This window comes from Taudactylus pleione, unplaced genomic scaffold, assembly GCF_031769625.1.
Source record: "Taudactylus pleione unplaced genomic scaffold, aTauple2 ptg000381l, whole genome shotgun sequence".
Classification (NCBI taxonomy): Eukaryota; Metazoa; Chordata; class Amphibia; order Anura; family Myobatrachidae; genus Taudactylus; species Taudactylus pleione.
Genome location: NW_028284782.1, coordinates 11,271,168 through 11,289,646, shown reverse-complemented (window position 1 = coordinate 11,289,646; position 18,479 = coordinate 11,271,168). Strand labels below are relative to the sequence as shown.

At 41.7% G+C, this 18,479-nt stretch overlaps 1 protein-coding gene across 5 annotated transcripts in view; it reads left to right on the top strand.

Annotated features, from left to right (window-relative positions):
* The window catches only part of ARHGEF9 (Cdc42 guanine nucleotide exchange factor 9), a 500,659-nt gene that overhangs the window by 456,667 nt on the left and 25,513 nt on the right, over positions 1-18,479 (top strand). For 4 of the 5 annotated variants that reach the window (XM_088445573.1, XM_088445572.1, XM_088445577.1 and 1 more), the window contains 3 exons: positions 747-878; positions 7,937-8,180; positions 10,123-10,191. In XM_088445573.1, the coding sequence (XP_088301699.1) occupies positions 747-878; positions 7,937-8,180; positions 10,123-10,191 (445 nt within the window). The remainder of the gene's footprint in view (positions 1-746; positions 879-7,936; positions 8,181-10,122; positions 10,192-18,479) is intronic. The other variant, XM_088445574.1, reaches the window with a different exon arrangement.

Genomic DNA, 18,479 nt, shown 5'->3' with positions numbered 1-18,479 from the left:
GGGTACCGCCGCTAGTTCCTTTCCTTCTGCGGACCCTTTGTGACACCCTATAAAGTACTGATAAAAAAAATCATAATGATATGGTCATTTTGAGGTACGGGGCACTAGTTGATAAGCACCACCTTACATTTCAGTCTGTAGCCAGTTTTCATTTGCATTTAGCAAGACTCTATTTATTGGAGTTCTGCTCAACACTTGAAATAGCGCATGTGTGCGTTTGATGTGCTTTTCATGTTGTTTTAGGAGCTTTCAAAGCATTCAGCATGAGAAGAAGGGCAAAGTGAGGAAATCAGGGAAGGGAAGGGGGAGAGAGCTACTGGATGAGAGGAGAGGGAGATTGGTGATGACCCACAGGGAGCAGTGATGCTATAAGGAGAAGGGAGATAATAGATCATGGATAATAATAGAATAAGAAATGTGACATACTGTAGCAGGATCCTGTTTTTATAGGGAAGTTCATACATCCGATCCACCTTGTTCACTTTCTATTAAATATGCTGCAACTTGCCTAGAATACAGACTTAGAACAGGTACTGACCTGCATACAGAACAATATACTGTAAGTGGTGTTTGGTGAATGTTTACAAACAGAGTTAGGGACACAACTTCCAGATAAGTTTTGTCAGTAATTAATCAAATAACCAATACCAATTAATGCACTTTATAAAACATCATGGTTCTCAGCTAGATATTTCAAAGTGTTTATTGCTGCTTGGAGACTGATGACTTGTTTCTGTATATGACAGGGTGATGATATCCTGGACAGAAGCTCAGAACTAATCTACACTGGGGAGATGCAATGGATTTACCAGCCGTATGGACGCCAACAACAAAGAGTATTCTTCCTATTTGATCACCAGTTGGTTCTCTGTAAAAAGGTGACAGAACACAGTACTGTGTATAATGTGTTTTGCTATATGTCATTGTCACCAGTCAGAAACTGGACAAGACAAGGTAAATTATTTCCAAATAATGTGCCATCATAATGGAGCTATGCTGCATTGTATAGGCCACATCACTGCTCTAGATCTCATTAGTTGAATATCATTATGAAAATGCCATCAAAACGTATTAGATAGTACTTGCCATTATACAATAGTGCTTCGCTAATCTAAGATGATATGGATAAAGCCATTATTATACACATTTCTTAGTGCATCGTATTAATCAGAACCACCTTGCCAAGGTACTTTTAATATTGAAATCATCTCATGTGGTACTGTAGGCAGTGTGGCACTTGACCTGTTGCCATATTTTAACTCCCATCATGCCTGCATGTCGTGGGACATAAAACATTACTATCAAGCAGGCTTTAAATAGCGTGCAGAATTTTAAAGAAAAAAAAATTTCCTTGGTAAGACATACTTTTATATTACCTATAAGGACACTATATAAATATAGATGTTATGAGCCTAATGCAGAGTGTGGGTAGGACAACAGGCAGGTAGAGTGTCATGTGTTACATTGCTCTGCACATGCCCATTATAGTGTGTATAAATAAATATATAGAGAGCAGGGTATGATGTCTCATTGTGCCAGGGACAGAGTGACGTTAAAAAGCCCCAATACAGCCATAATACTAAAATCAGGGGAATGGAGGTAATGTACTAAAAATGCTCCCCAATCATTCACAGACCTGTTTGAAATAAGGGAAAAACCCTCTTTCAAATTATGTGACCCATGAATAGTTATTCTTTGGTGATCATGTCCCCTCTCTCAAATTATGTGGCCTCTTAGTGGTTATTGGGCCTGATTCAGAGATGACACAATGCCGATATATTTACTTAGTTGAACGATTATCCGTAATCTGCGCATTCGCCCAAGTCGCACTGCGCATGCATCAAGTTCCATTTTCGTTGTCGCTTGCAGTGAGGATTTATTTGCAAGTGATTCACAGACGGGCTGTTTATGGGTGGCAAAGGGATGGTGGCAACTCGAACGCAGGCATGTCGTGACTGTTTTCAGGGCATGTCAACCGTACATAGTAAAAATGGCTTGGCTATCTCAGTTCCTGCGGCCATTCTGCACGACCATTAGCGTTACTTGGAAGTCTTTATATGCAGTCGCTTGGACTTGTGAAGTCGCCGGTAGTAGTCTTCATACAAATCCAGGCTGCTGCAACATTTTCATATTTTCACACAGCCAATGCGTACAGATTCACAGCTACGGTGGCGTTAGCATCCATCTCTGCATCAGGCCCTTTGTTAGATGATCAGGAGGCAATATCACCCAGCACAACTCTAACTCTAACCCTCCCCTCAGTGCCTAAACATATCTCCTAACACTAAGGCCCGTATTCAAATAGTTTCGCACCCACAATATTTTTTCGCCTGCCGGGCTTTTCGCCTACATAGCGTATTTTAGATGCGGAAACTTATCGGGCGCGTACCGGCGATCCGCCCTATTCAATTCCAAAAGACGCTAAAAACAGAGACACGCGATGTCAGAGCAGGCGAAAAGTGGTGTCAGAATCAGGGACATCAGCCTGAACCTCCCAAAATTTGGAAACTTTGAGGATCAATGCAGTAGTGTCCGATTAGCCCTAATGAAACTGTTTGGGGTACTTAAGTTTGCACAGTTGCCACTAATTAGCGTCTTTGCACAAGTGGTGAAGAATGGCATAAAGCAGCATTTCTTGGTGAAAATAAGTAGTCCTGTCAAATTTGGGGTCTTGAAAATAGGTGCAAGAATATTGAAAAGTTGCTAAAGTGAAGATATAAGAAACGTAAAAAACGCACCTTCAGCAAACACCTGCAATCAAAAAAACACCTCACCCATATTTGCAGACCCCCCAAAGGTCTATTTCGCTACTTTATAAGTTTGTACCTCCACTTTGCACTTTTTCGCCCCCTTTTTCAAAGTGCTTTTTTGGGGTGTTTCACTTTGGATTTTTTGACGCCGTAATCCTTTTGGGGGCTGTCCCAAGGGTGCAGAGTGGTTTCCCCACCTTTGCACCCCTAAATATTATTATTATTATCCTTTATTTATATGGCGCCACAAGTGTTCCGCAGCGCCTTACATAGTACATAGAACTAATAGGTGAACAAGAAACAAGTAACTTACAGTACAATACAACAAGGATAGCGATTTTGCACTTTTTTTCACCACCTATTCATAGGCGACTCTTTTTCGTCTATTACATTGCATTGTGTTTTCGCGTATGCGAAAAGCGGAAGGAATTGAATACGGAGATAAGTTTCTGCCTGGCGAATTGTCGCAATTGGCGAAACTTTTTTGCGGATCTCGGCTTTTCGCTTCTAATTGAATGCAGGCCGAAACCTGATACTTACCGTCAGAATTCCGACCATCGGGATTCTGAAGCCAGTATTCTGATGACTGTCGGGATATTCCCGACATCGCCAGGACATCCCATTAATAAAACCCCACCCTACAGAAAGAATTGTCCAGAAAAGCCCAGATCTCCCCCATCCTGGGATTAACAAAGACAGTGGTGCCCTCATATGATGTGGTAGTACTATACTGTATGTATACTTTTCATAATGGCGTGCCTTGTTACTCTGGCACATTAATCTGGCACATTTTATATGTGAAGCTAGTGAACAAAAAACAGACATTACCATTTTCAGGTGGAGATTTTATTATGAAGCCCTACACCAGTGGTTCCCAAACTTGTTTGGACCACGTCACCCTAGAGTAACAGCATTGTTTTCATGGCACCCCTAAGCCAAAAGTTTGTTATTGAGAAATGTAGTAAAGTAGTAAAATTAAGTAAATTGTCCTTACCTGTCATCCTTAGGGTCAGTTATGTGGTGGTGGACATGTTTTACATTTCTGTTTGTCCACATATTTGCATTACATTGACCATAAATAATTTGATTTGGTGCTGGACCACCAACCTGAGGCACCCCTGCAAGTGTCCAAAGGCACCCCAGGGTGCCACGGTGCACAGTTTGGATACCAGTGCCCTACACGTACAATCCAGATTTTTGCTGGGAAAAGGGATTAATGCCAATACAAGAGCCACAAAGTATTTGTTGATGGTGGTTATAAACACAGGCATACTTAGGTTAACCAGACTCATAGCTACTGGTGCTACTTGCACATATATATCGCGATAGTTGTAGCTTTGCTTACAGTATATATTAATTTCCTGCTTTTTTGTGACCCTCAATCATGCCTTTGGAAAGTAATTGCAGCCAATCTGCATTAGCTCATATACTGTTTGTCTGTGTTTTTTCTCAAATACCCTAAAGATATTATGTAACATTTGAAGATTAAACCACCAAACAGTATTATTGTGTTTGTACTGTAATTATCAAATAAGCATTGTAAGTGTTTCTGCCAGCACTCCCCAATGCGTGATTAAGTCAGATTATACCTACAGTATACAAAGCTGGGGACTTGCAGCGACACAAAGAACTTCATTCATACCCACACTATCAAAACTAGCTATAATATAACATAACACATGTGTAGTGTGGTAGACAGCAGCATTAGTCAATAGAACTGAGAAATAACGTAAGATGCAATGCCTTTCTGAGCACACTTATAAATACATGAGCCAGTTACAAGACTAGAACCATACTAGCACCTATAGAGTTTATTTTATGGAACAAATTTCTCTCTTTGCTAACTTTACGTGAAACGTATTTTGGAGAGCAGTCACTTAATATACAAATATGCATATGTTATACACATAATAATTGCACAAAACAATACTATACTACACTGATGATCTGTAATGAATGCAAAAAACTGCTACATATCAGTACGGGCTTTTATAAGACCAGAGCTTCCACTTATATGCATGACAAATGTTATGTTACCAAGGGAGGTATGCATGAACATTAAATTGATATTAAAGTGAACGTTTCCTCATGGAGTAATACTATTCAGCCTCCAACTCTGTAAATCATACTGTCAGCTTGATAAAAGGCCACCCACCCTGCCTGCTTGTAGTTATTACGGTGAAACATTTTGTAGCGTATAATCAGTATGTATAGTGTTGTTCTACCCAATGTTATTTAGCCCATGCATCAAGTGCTTAATACTAAAGGTTTGTCAATACTAAAGGATGGTCAGTTACTTTTTGTGACTCAAGAATACTGTATCTGTGTGTGTCAGGAGCGTATTAAGTTAGGAGGTGGCCCATGTGCAGTCTCCATCCTGGGCCACCTCGTCTCTACCCAACAGAGCAGTAGACTCTGAGCAGTAGTAGACTCCAGCGTTGTGCCAGAGTCCACTGCGCATGTGCAGGTCTCCGGGGAAATGGCGCAGCAGCCATTCTCCCAGTGATTTTCCTATTGCACATACACAAGAGACAGGGAAAATGGCCACTGCGCCATTTTCCCGGTGATTTGCGCAGCACTGCTGCCACCGAAATTGGACTCCGGAGAGGTAAGTTTGAAGAAATAGGTGCATGGTGTTCAGTGTGGCCCCCCTGGACCCAGGTGACCTTGTGTACCACACACTCTGCACCCATTATAGATACGCGAGTACTGGGTCTTTATTCCTGCATAATGAGCAGCAATGGCTTATATCTCCACCTTCTGTTCTCAGATTGATATATTTGTTGCTTCTTCCCCGCTCAGCTATGTCACTTAGCCACCCTGCTATCTGCTAAACCTTCTTCACCATGCCTGCCAGTGTCTGAAACGGCAGAAACCTCTATTCCATATGGTGTCTTGCATCCACTTGGATCTGCTCCATATAATTGCAGCTTACGCTTCCCTGACCTCCCCAAGAGAGGATTTTCCTTCTTTCCATTTCCTCTCTTTATCCTGACCAGTCCGGCAATAGACATTTCCCATCAATTACATCCAAGCAACTTCTGATACTGTACACAGTATATAATTAAACTGACCTGTGTGAGGTGACAACCGTGATTGAGCTGCAGTTATCAGTGATGCTTCCCTGCTATTCATGTAGTATTCTCTGGATCAGCAGCTTAGCACTGGCCAACCAGCTGTCCCTCCTACAGGAGTAAGGAGGTGTAATAATGCATGCATTGCCAGTGTTTATCAGATCAGGAATTGCCCAGATATGTAACATTACTGATCTCTTTCACTATGTATTATTTGTGCATCATTATAATGTGAAATTTAGTAGAATACAGTAGGTGAAGTGTACTTGCCTTGTGACAGATAATGAACTTTAAATACAAAATAAAATTATGTAATCCTTTTATTTGGTATTCTTACTGGTGCTTTGTATATATATATATAAATATAACAATGTTGGTACATTTTAAAGAATTACACCCATTTTTATTGTGATATTTCACATTACACAGTTGCTAATACGATAGTGTCCAGCTTATTATTGCTTTTACTGATGGAAATAAAAACTTACTGTAGCTGTTTTAACACATCTTGACTGCAGGATATTAATTTGAAGTAAATTGTAAAATAAGTTATTAATTGGTCTTTCACAGTACTCTCTATTTTGTAAGTGTGACCCTGCGTCTTACCTGTATGCGGCAGAGGCGGTGGCACATTGAAGTGCTGTACTTAAACCCAAAGGCAGCAGAAATATTAAACCACAATACTTTGGAAATCAGTTTACCAGCATTTTTTTGGGTGCCAAAGTTAAAATTGCTATTCTTAAACAGTATTTTTAAAGGAATAATCTCAGTAGCAATAATTTTTCTCCATAATTTACAATTTGATTGCATGATGGAATTACCTGCACCCTCACCCTTACCTATTTACCCTATTCCAATCTGGCTGTAATGGGAATTACCAAGATATACTGTAGTACAGGGCATACCTCCCTGAGTCCCCACAGACTCCTGGGAGAACAGGTTACCCTCCAACATCCCACCCAGGTCCTAGTGAAATGGACAGGATGGGGGTTGGGGCATGGTGACACAATTCTCAGCGAGCATTGGCTGCTTCCTCTGAGCAATGCTGTGTTTTGCCAACTGCACTAGTCACTTCCATTTCCCCTCCAGGAACTCCTGGATTGGCGTTAAATAAAATAGGTATCATACAGGGCATACAGCCCTCATGTGTCTGATAATCTGATATGGTGGATCTGGACACTGACATCTCCATGGTGCATTTGGCTGTACTTTTCTCAGTATTATGTGTTACATGTAACAGCACGCTAAAGCATAGAGCTATAATGTAGCATGTAATATTGCGGCAGGAGATGAGTGTCCAAAGCCATCATGTCAATTTTAGGCAGAGGTGCAATTCCTGTGTACTCCATCACTGTCTTATCGTACCTTGCTCCCAGCAGTGAATAGAGTAAATAGGTAGGCATTTCCACACAAGCTGTCAGTACTTTGGTGAAGGCAGGAAATAATTCTTTTGTTGGAAGTTACCCTTTAATCTTAATTTTATTAGTCTCTTTAATCTAAACACATACTAAGATTTTTTACTTTTTTGCTTGATCATTGTGTGAATGCAAGTAACTCAAGTTTTCCTTTGTTATCCTTTTTTTTACTTAAATCTAACAATTGCTGTATTTAAAAATAATAAAACACTCTTTAGCCTATTTAATTTGAGTGTTAAATTGCTGTATAAAGCTTTATCATCGCTTTTGAAGACTATATTTATAATTATCAGCTTGAAAGTGACAACAAGCATATGTTGATATGACATAGAAACAAAGACATCCTCACGTCATAAACATGTAAACTGCTGAAGATTATTAACAACATATTTAAGAAATACATCGAGATTAAACAATGTGAGCGATGCTTATTAAAAAGCTAAGATGGTCTTTGAAGTGGAGATACTGTTTGACTTGAAACTTTATCCCCCCAGCTGTACAATTATTCCATTATGAATAATGACATTCTTACAAAACAGTTTTTAATCAGAAATATATTACAGAAGAGCAGCCCTGCAGTACTGAGCTACTGATTTGTACTAAAGATTGTTGGAGTTTAGTCCTTTTCATATTATATAACATTCTGTCAGATAACCATGGAGTTTCTTGTGGTAACCCACCATTGTACTGCTCACAGGACCTGATCCGGAGGGACATCCTTTACTACAAGGGTCGGATGGACATGGATAAATTTGATGTCATAGAGGTGGATGATGGACGGGATGAGGACTTCAATGTGAGTGTGAAGAATGCCTTTAAACTGCATAACAAGGAAACAGAGGAAATGCATCTTTACTTTGCCAAGAAGCTGGAGGAGAAGCTGAGATGGCTTCGTGCCTTCCGGGAAGAGAGGAAGATGGTGCAGGAGGACGAGAAGATTGGTAAGAAGCTTGTGTTTGGCAGACTGAATACTCTAACTGTAATATTTATGTGTCTCGTGGGTCAACATCGTATTCTTTATCATTAATTTTAAACCAAATTTATGTATATTTAATGCCACTAGTACAGTAGCAATCGCATAGGTAGAGCTTCACAAAATGACTGTGGGACAAGAGTATGAAGATGATTAACTACTAGCTGGGAGGCCCTGCCCTGCTACTTAATATTGCAAGATACACTAAAGAAAGTGTGGACTGTTGAAATCAATGTTGGGTAAAACAGGCCCCAATGTAGTGTGCAGCTTTCATATAGCACAGTCGTCTCTTTTATAAACAATTGTAACAAATGAATAATAATTTGAAGGAGAACATCCATTATTTACAGGAGGGATACATTATTTTATCAACATACAGATGTGTTCTCCTACATCTATCCCTTATGTGCCATATGTAGCAAGATGCCTGGTGCATTTCCCGTGCTGTGTACTTGTTTCCTCAATTTTATACTTTTTCCTTCATTGTGCGACCTTTTCCACAATTTTTCATCTATGTTTGCCTATAGTGTACTAGCTACTTAGGATTAGGTTTTCTGTCACAGAGGAATTAGTAGAAAGTCGCAGATAAAGCATCTTTTTTTTTTTTTGCCTTTTAACACAGACTGCATATTTTTCCTCAGTTTTCCTACCTTTTCCTCAATTTTGCCTCTTACTTTGCTTATTTTATATTGCACTAGGTAGTTAGAATTAGTATTTTTGTAGCAAAGGAATTGGTATAAAGTATCAGATTAAACATAACGATGCATGGTGCAGGTCTCTCGTATTAAACCAATCTTTTTCCTATTTAACCTGGACAGGGTACTCTTTCCTCAATTTTGCTACTTTTTCCTTCGTTGTGCTACATTTTCCACAATTTGGCATTTTAAATAGTTTACAGTGTACTTGGTACTTAGGATGTGTTTTGGCATGGCTAAGTCGCAAAGTATGTGGTCCAATAAAGGGGTCTATTTGATGCGATTTGAGGATAACTGTATGTGGGCACATCTGTAGGCAAGGTGTAATGAATTCATTTTGGGGGATTGTTAACCTTGTTTATATGAAGTGCTATGTGACACAATTAGTTCAGATAGATACTATTGTACTAACAAATGCATTCTAATGGACTTTATTGGACATTATTAAATAGGTTGCATTTTTTGAAGCATGTGGCAATGAGAAGCGTTTGAGTAGTTGCTTTGCTACATCACCATATATGTCTGAAACAAAGGGTAACAAACTAAATAACTTGCATCAAACTTTCAAAAGGCAGCTTGCTGCTTATTACATGCCTAATGGAACGTACAGTCTCTTCTGGTGTGGGCCTCTGTAAGCACAGGAGAACTCCAACTAACTGCTGGCTAAGTAATATAAATTCAGCCATTTAAGATGCATTTACCAATAGCATAGTTATGTCTATATGCTGAGGGGGAGGCATCTCCAGATGCATCCAGCTCTGCACCAGTGGCATCAGTGCTAGGCTAACGTCCGGTGTACTACACCCAGATAGGAGAGAAGCACCAAAAAGTTGATTTACATTTGTTTTGATAAAAACAATGCATTCGCAATTTAAATAACAAACTCTCTATAATACAGCAGAACAAACCCATAGAATCACATAATGTTGCATGATTAACCTACAGAGGTGAAGCCATGATCAGCTGTCAGAAGCGACGAGCTAGTTTTGATCGGCCAATATATCTGCCAGTGTGCACCCAGCATAAGAGTTTGTACAATAATATTTACAGTTAGGTTTGGTCAGATGTGAATGACACAATATGTAATGCACATAAGTTACGTGACCACTTACCCCCTCTTTGCTTGGACTTAGTTAAAATGACTGTTTTAGAGTAGCTGCAGAAACCAGCATGATCTGTCAGAGGTTACAGCAGTGCTCTGTCTCTTCCCTTTAGGATTTGAAATCTCAGAATATCAGAAGAGGCAAGCGGCAATGACTGTGCGGAAAGTGAGCAAGCAGAAAGGTATGACCTCTGAATGACACCGCTGGTGGAGCAGGCTGCATTGCAGAATGTTGCTCAAATGATTTATAAATCACACTTTTTCCACTTAAGTTAATGGCTGTAGCTTGTGAAATTATGGATTAGCTCCACAGAATATACACAAAAGTCTACTCAATCTGTATTTCATATTAATACAGGTTGATATACTGTATTTTTCTGTCATTCTGGTTATGAAACTGTAAAAACCAGTGTTATTTTCTTGTTCAAAGCTATAGCCTTGCTCATGTAGCCTTAAAACGCCATGCAGCGTGAGTGAGCCGCCAAGCCCCGTGCAATTCTGCTAGTTCTGGGCGTCTTCTTTTGCTAAAAATGCATGGAAGTCGTAATGAGATGCCACTAGTACACACCATGAGACAGTGCTGTTTAGCTTTATATGCAACACTTGTATATCTCTGTGCGCCCGAGGGTCTGATGCAGCAGCCTACGCAATTGTACCTACGTACGCAGATCTGCCGATTGTTCAGCGCTGCGCATGTATCGCACTGTGCACTATGCAGATAGGAATCCTTTGCAGGGTGAGTGACAGGCTGTGAGCGTCTGTGTGACGGGGGAGTGGTTGGAGAAACGCAGGCGTGTATGTCCATATAAACGGCGTTGCATGGACGTGCATAAATTAGCCACTGCCATTGCATACGCAGCTTGGGAACTCACTGCTCGCGATGTGACTTGCAATTTCTGCGACTGGTCAGACCTGCTGTAATTATGCGTGACTGGCCGATGTGCTTCGATGGTACCGATGTATACGCAGGACTGTGAGGTATTACGGATTTGAGAAAGCAGAAGTGGGCGTCTCTATGCTGGCTGAGCTGTGCCAGGCATTAGCATATGTTCGCAGCTTCATTGCGATCCATACTGAATCAGGCCCTAAGTCTGTAAAGGGAAGTTAGCGTGAAAAAAAAGCTGTGACCATTGAATCGTAGCACTTTGCATACTGATTCAGGATTCAGTCGCACACAGATATACAGTGTCACATATCAAATTAATCAATATAGTCTTCTGGTGCTTCATAGTTGCTTCGCATTGCGACTAAGATGCATTTTTGGCAAAAAAGACGCAAAAAGATGCCCGCCGCTAGCCGAGAGGGGCTATTTTGGCGTGACTGCAACAAAGACGAGTGAGGACACATCTGTATACATTGGTCGAATAGTTTAGAAAATAGTTTAGTTTAGAAATGCAACATATATTTACATGGAGCTAAAGTAGGGCAAGGCAGCATTTTCTTGCATATATTGCACAGTAAGAATAGAATGAACACCAGGAAAGCACTGGCCTGTTATTGCTGCTTACTGTTGTCAAACAAATTCTCTGGTATAGCTAGCTCCCTTTTGTTGGCATTGTTTATAGACTTCTCTTTACTCTCTATCATTAGTTTCTATAAGTAAAACAGTCATAAAACAAGCTATTTGTTACAGACTTCAATAGTAGCTGCTCTGCTTGTGCTGTCACCATGCCTCATGTCATCACCTTTTAGGGATGCATTCTATTAGATTAACTGCTTAAATTGAATTGTATGTCCCTCTGGCACTAAAGGGTTTAAGTATCATCAGCTGTCTATGCAGCACTTTGGAGTGTAATGACACGCATGATGCTTAAAGCAAGTGAACTCTGCAGACAAACCGCAGGACGTTCCTCTGAGTGAGCACACGTGACAGCACGTTACTAGTAAGTATGCCTGCTGCTCTTATTGAACAAATGGGCTAAAACTGCTTGGCGTTCTCCTGGCGGCAGCAACTCCTTACAGGCACAGAGCAATCAAATCTTCTGTTAATAAGTAATACAGTATAGCATCATCAGCTAAGTGTTCCCAATAAATATGCACACATCTACCATTCTTTAAATCAGAGGAAGATGGGTAACCTGTTAGTTCACAGATGAGGCTCCTGGGGATCTGAGATTTCTAGTTCAGAGATTTCTAGTGTTTTTTCTATGTAAAGCCTACCGTGCTTTACATGTAAAAAAACACTTTCAATAAAATGTAAATATAAAAGAATAGTTTTGTAGCAAGTTTTGAAAAAAAAAAAAAATGCAAGAATGACCCAGAATTTAACATATTTTTAAAAGCATTCTCAATTTCTTAACAAATAAAATAAAAAAGGATACGGTTTCATTCTATGGCTCACTTCTCCTTGCTATCTATAGAATAGGGCTTAGCCATTGCAGAAAACACAGCATAAGTACATATTTATCAAGTTATGATATAAATTGGTAGCACAATGGCACAGTGGTCAGCACTGCAGTCTCACAGCACTGGATCCATGGGTTTGATTCTAGCAGGGCCCTATCTGTGTGAAGATTGTATGTTCCTTGTATTTGCTTGGGTTTCCTCCGGGTGCTCCAGTTTCCTCCCACAGTCTGAATTGGCTTCTGACTAAATGAATCTAGAAAATGTAGACTGTAAGCTCCAGTGGTGCATGGACTATGGGTGTAACCAGGGGCATTTCATGCAAGTGTTATTAGGTCCGAACAAGAGACCTAACCCAAAGGAAGCTATGTGCCTTACAGTACCCAATATCACTTCAAGATAAACTAATGCAAGCAGTTACAAATATGTGATTTATCTATTAACATTTACTTACATTGCGCCAGCATATTCTGTTGTGCTTTACAACTGGATATGGAAAGTAATGAGGATATATGAACTGTATATATCATTTAGACTAATGCAATTAGAGATGTGCTCTATAGGGGACTAACTGTGGATGGCACTGTGGGGGTTATGACTTTATGATGGTGAATAGGCTCCATTACAGTACTGTTGCAGTGCGATAAATTTCCAGCTATGCTTCTGGCAAGAACTGATGGGAATGATTATATATGTTCTGGTATACCGTAGTTTGTGAAATGTATATGTAGACAATCTGCACAGATTAACACACTGTCATACCTTACATAGGATATTTGAAAATAGAGACTCCCCCACAGTAGTACAGTATATGTGAGCTGTATCATCTTACTCTGAGATATTGCTTGTATTATTTCTACAACTTAACTTTCTCTGTAACAAATATCTCCTCATTTGCAGAAATGACATTTGCAACAACTGTAGAGCTATGGTATATAATGTAAACATTCCATTTAGGTGGCTGTAAAACGATTAGGCTGCTATTTCCCATTCCGCCCTGCCTCTGTAATAAACCTCTTGTGCTGCGCATTATGTTGGGGTGTTAGGGACAATCCCAGTGGCTCAAGCTGCAGTTTTTCTTATTTTTGTCTCCATGATGTGTTCTCAGACACTCAAACAGCTTGCAATATTTATTAGGGAGAAATGCTCGGGCAGCTGCTCACTGCATGAAAACAGGAGGCACTTGGCGCTCACATGTTCAGGAGCGAGGAACTTGGCAGTGCGAATTGTATCAAATGAAACTTTCATTTGCTACTGGGAAAAACCAGGCGTCACTTGTGGAGGGTTTTTTCCTCTTTCTTTCTAAGAGAATGCCCCAGTTATTCTCTCTGGAGCCATCAATTGTTTATGCTGAGAAAAAAACACACCAGCAAAAGCAAATATAGCTCCGAAATCTTCAGAGTTACGTAGCTTGCTATTTATTAGATGAGATATTACCTTTAAAAGGGATGCAGATAAAATAAAATACCGACAGCCGGGAAGCATTCTGTCTAGATCCCGACGTCTAAATCCCGACACAGGACTAAAGAGAGGCACCGAAATTCCAATGCCCGTCTATATCCCGACACCAGAATCTCGTCAGACAGCTTCCCGAACGAAGGTAAGCCGCTCTTAGCCGTGGGGGGGAAGGGTTAGGTTTACGCACCCCCTGGGGGGACTTAGGGTTAGGCACCCCTCGGGAAGGGTTAGGGCTAGGCTGCAGGGAGGGGGGTTAGGGTTAGGCACCTCTGGGGGGGAGGTTAGGGTTAGGCTGTGGGGAGGGAGGGTTAGGGTTAGGCACCTCCGGGGAGGGTTAGGTTTAGGGTGCGGAGAGGGGGGGGTTAGGGTTAGGCAAAACCGGTGGGAAGGGTTAGGGTTAGGCACCCCCCACTAAGGGAGGGTTAGGGTTGGTGGGAGAGAGGTCGGGTTAGTGTACTTACCTGCCCCTGTAATTCTGGCGTCTGTATTTCACGCAGCGGCTACTCAGCCATCGGGACATCATACCCAACCACCTTTAAAGATTTATGTGTATTTACCAGTCCATCATTAGTGACAAGAAGGCTTGTGGATTATTACTTTTTCTGAAAGCATAATTGTCTTAGTGTTTCCTCAGAGAACACTAGAATCCGTATGGTTTGCCGAGTTTTAATTGGTGCTTGTTTTAGTTACTGTACAATGATGAACCTCAACAGGTGTGTGCGACCTGTGCTCCTCCCAGCACTTGTTGTATGACATACTGACATCATGTGCTATGTTACTGATCTTTGGGGCTGATTCAGCATGCACGCAGGTGCAATGCTGAACAAGATTCACAATTATCGGGAAGCTGGGAGTGCGCAGTACCTATTCTGCAAGTCTGCAGAATGGGTCCTACGTAATCGCACGCAGCCCCTTTGATGCCTCTGCCTGATTGACAGGCAAAGGCATTTAAGGGGCGGGGGTGGTTGGCCATGTATCCGATGGCCGCGATGGTGATCCCAGTTTGCGGCCTTGGTCGCAGTGCTGGGATCGCAAATGCAACAGGGGGTGTCATACACCTCTTGCTGCACTTTCTTATTTGCAAGGATGGAACTACAAAGCTGCCTGCATGCAGCTTTGCAATTTCGTCCACTGCTGAATCGGGATGCGGGATACCGATGGTCTAAATACTAGCGCCGAAATCCAGACAGCATCGGGATCCCGGCACTAGTACCCCAAACGCTGGCATCTCGAAGTTGAGCATTGCCAGTTAGGGGAGGGTTAGGGTTAGGCACTAGGCTTGGGTTAGGGTTAGGCACTGGGGAGGGGGTGTTAGGATTAGGGAGCTGGGAGGGGGAGGTTAGGCTTAGGCACTAGGGGGGGATTAGGTTTAAACTCCGGGGAGGGAGTTGTAGGGTTAGACTTACCTTGTTTCCTTATGGGTGTCGGGATGCCACTGTCTGTATTATGACCAGCTGCAACCCGACCGCCGGCAATCCATACCCAACTCGTTGAATCACCCTCTTTGACTCTAAAACATAATCAGAGAGCATTTCATTACTATTACAATACTATAATTTGGATTTTATTTAATAACTGAATTGCACTTTTGTTGCAAAGTCTATGTTATTATTAAAATGTATTTTGTTATATTCTGGGATGCCTACTGTAGTTGTCACACGTTGTCCATGAAGGTTTGTATAAAACACAAGCAACCTGTTAAACTGCTCTTTGCTATGAAGTCTGGTTTCATCCCCTCCCCTTCCAGTAGTTTGTGCTGAGCGATAAACCTAATCAAAAATGTGTGACAGAGACAAGGCAGCATAGAAAAAAGCATTTAGGAACACAGGGCCTGATTCAGAGCCGCTCGTAAGCGGCCGCTCGTTCGTTTCGAGCGATGTTTGCACAACTGCGCATGCGTATGGATCGTAATACGCATGCGCGAACCAGTCAGTGCGGCCGAAAATCGCTTGTTCGCTAAATAGCGAATGCCTGCTATTTTGAGTGACAGGATGAGGCGTTTGTGGGTGGTAACAGGAAGGTGCTTGAAAACGGGGAGTGGAGATCCGAACGCAGGCGTGCTTAAAGGTCAAAACGGGCGTTTTATGGGTGTGCATAATTAATACAGCAGCGTCATTGACCACGTCACTGGGTTATTTTATAGTCAGAACTGCTCGCAAGATTGCGGTAGGAAAAACCAACCACAAGAATAGCGAGCAGTTCATACGCTGGTCGATGTACTCGATTAATCTAATAAATAGCGGACATGACGTAGGATGCGAGCGGCCAGGGGGCGTAGTTTTCAAAAAAACGACCGCATGTTTTGTACGCTCGTTCAGACCTAGAGGCGTGAACAGACCGCAAAGAGCGAACGGTTCATTTGAATAGCCACCCCTTTTTTCTGAACGAGCGAGCGCAAATAGCATCCGGCTCTGAATGCGGTCCACAGGACCTAATTAAGATTTGGGAATCGAGTAAGAAAGAGCAAGTAACTGTGCATCTTGCACTGCAGGTGGGGCAGATTTAAAATGTGCAGAGAAATTAAAGGTGCCCATCCACTAGACAATTAAGTTGAGCGATTGAACGATAACAATCGTTCAATCGTTCAGAAATCGTTTGCAATTCGTTTGCAAAAATGTCTAAAACGACCAGTGATGCACGTGCCCGCTGGTCGTTTAGACATCTATCATCGTGCAAACATGCTGGACAATCTGACGATATCGTCAAGTTCAGCATGTTTGCAGATGATTAATGAGCCTGCACTGAACGACTGCTCATTCAGTGCAGGTTCATCACAGACTGACAAACGACTGCACGATTACAATGTCGTAATCGAGCAGTCGTTTTCATGTCTGCTAGTGGATGGGCACCTTTAGATCTGGGAAGGGTGTGCCCAAACTGAGATCTAACTTGCATTGTAAAAATAAAGCTGTCCAGCATTTGTGGGCTACAGTACACGCAAAAGTGTTTGCTAGAGATGTGCGCTTACCTCCGTGCTTTGGTTTTGGCTTTGCAAAACCACCCTTAAGTGTTTTGCTTTTGGATCTGGATATAAAAAGTTTTTAAAAACCGATAAAATCATTTTTGCAATCCAAAACCCGAAATTTGGATTTAAAATCCGAATTCCAAACCACTGGAAGATCAGAACCGTGACTCAAATTTGATCCAGATCTTCTCAGGAGATTAGATCCGCGACTTGGATTTGTCCTGATTCATGAAATTCGGGTGGATTTGGATTTCTGGAAAACCAAACCACACATTTCTAGTATTTGCACCTCTTGCAGTGCAACATAGTTTGTCCATGTACACAGGGCCTGATTCAGCAAGGAATGCAAGTGAGAGAACGCACGCACTCGGCCGATGTTTTTGCACTGCACATGTGTGTGCATCACACTGCGCGTGCGTGAACTAGCTAGGGCGATCGGGTGAGATTATGCAGACTACACGCAGTGTGTACGCAGACCCTTCCGATATTGATTGACAGGAAGTGCAGTTTGTGGGTGGACGGGCGAATGCAGGTGTGCCTGTGCGTTGGGATTCCGTTATAGGGGCGTGCATAATTAAGGCAGTGCAGCGGCATGCACAGCCAGATGACTCGATGCCCACAGGAAGTGGGCAAAATCCTGCACAACATCAGGTCAACCTCTAATGTGCGTATGGGTCCGATGGTTCTCGATGTTACCGATGTTTTTCCGCTGTCTTGCGGACTACTCAGGCTTTGAGTAAAGGGAAGTGGGCGGCATTGTGTAGTGCTAGGTGTCTGCATCTTATGCTGCGGTTGCCGTGCGTATGCATTGATTAGCATATACAAGCAGCGGCCGAGTGCGTGCGTGTGTGCGCACACTTGTGTTCCTTGCTGAATCAGGCCCACAGTTACTTGCTCTATCTTACTCTAGTCCCAAATCTGAATCAGGCCCACATTGCACTCCCACTATTTTGGAACTTCAAGTCTCAGAATGATGGGACAACAGATATAGAGCAACAGGTTACATGTGTTGTCTACAGAACTACTTTGGTGTTTCCTGTCCATTATACCTAAAAACAAAAGTAAGTTTGAATAAACATATTAAGAAATTCTCTGTAAATACATTTTAATTGAGTAAAATACACACTTCCCAATTATTCAAAAAATGTTTGTTAAAAAGAAAAAGTCCATTCAAAAGACGGTTTCTTCTTGATCAAAGGGGTTCAAGTATAAGGGGAAAAATAAATACTAAAAAAGGTGCAGGTCAACGATAAGTAAATAACATGAGCTTTCTCTGATGGCCGTATCAATGGCCGTATCATCCAACCAATCAAAACGTGGGAAATATTTATAACCATTTCCACATGTATCTGTTTCGTTGGCTTTTCAACTATTTAGACCAGTGGTTCCCAGACCGTGTGCCGTGGCACCTGGGGTGCCTCAGGATGGTGGTCCAGCACCAAATCAAACTGTTTATGGTCAATGTAAGAGGCAAAAACATAAAATATGTGGACAAACAAAAGTCCACCACCACATAACTGAACCTAAGGATGACAGGTAAGCACAATTTACTTCAGAATTTCTCAATAACAAACTTTTGGCTAAAGCTGGCCACACACTAGACCAACTTACATCCAACCAGCCAACTTGTTGATTGGTTGGAATGAAAATCTGGTAACGTATGATAGTAAATGATGATCAGCAATTTGCTCCTAAATGCCAGAA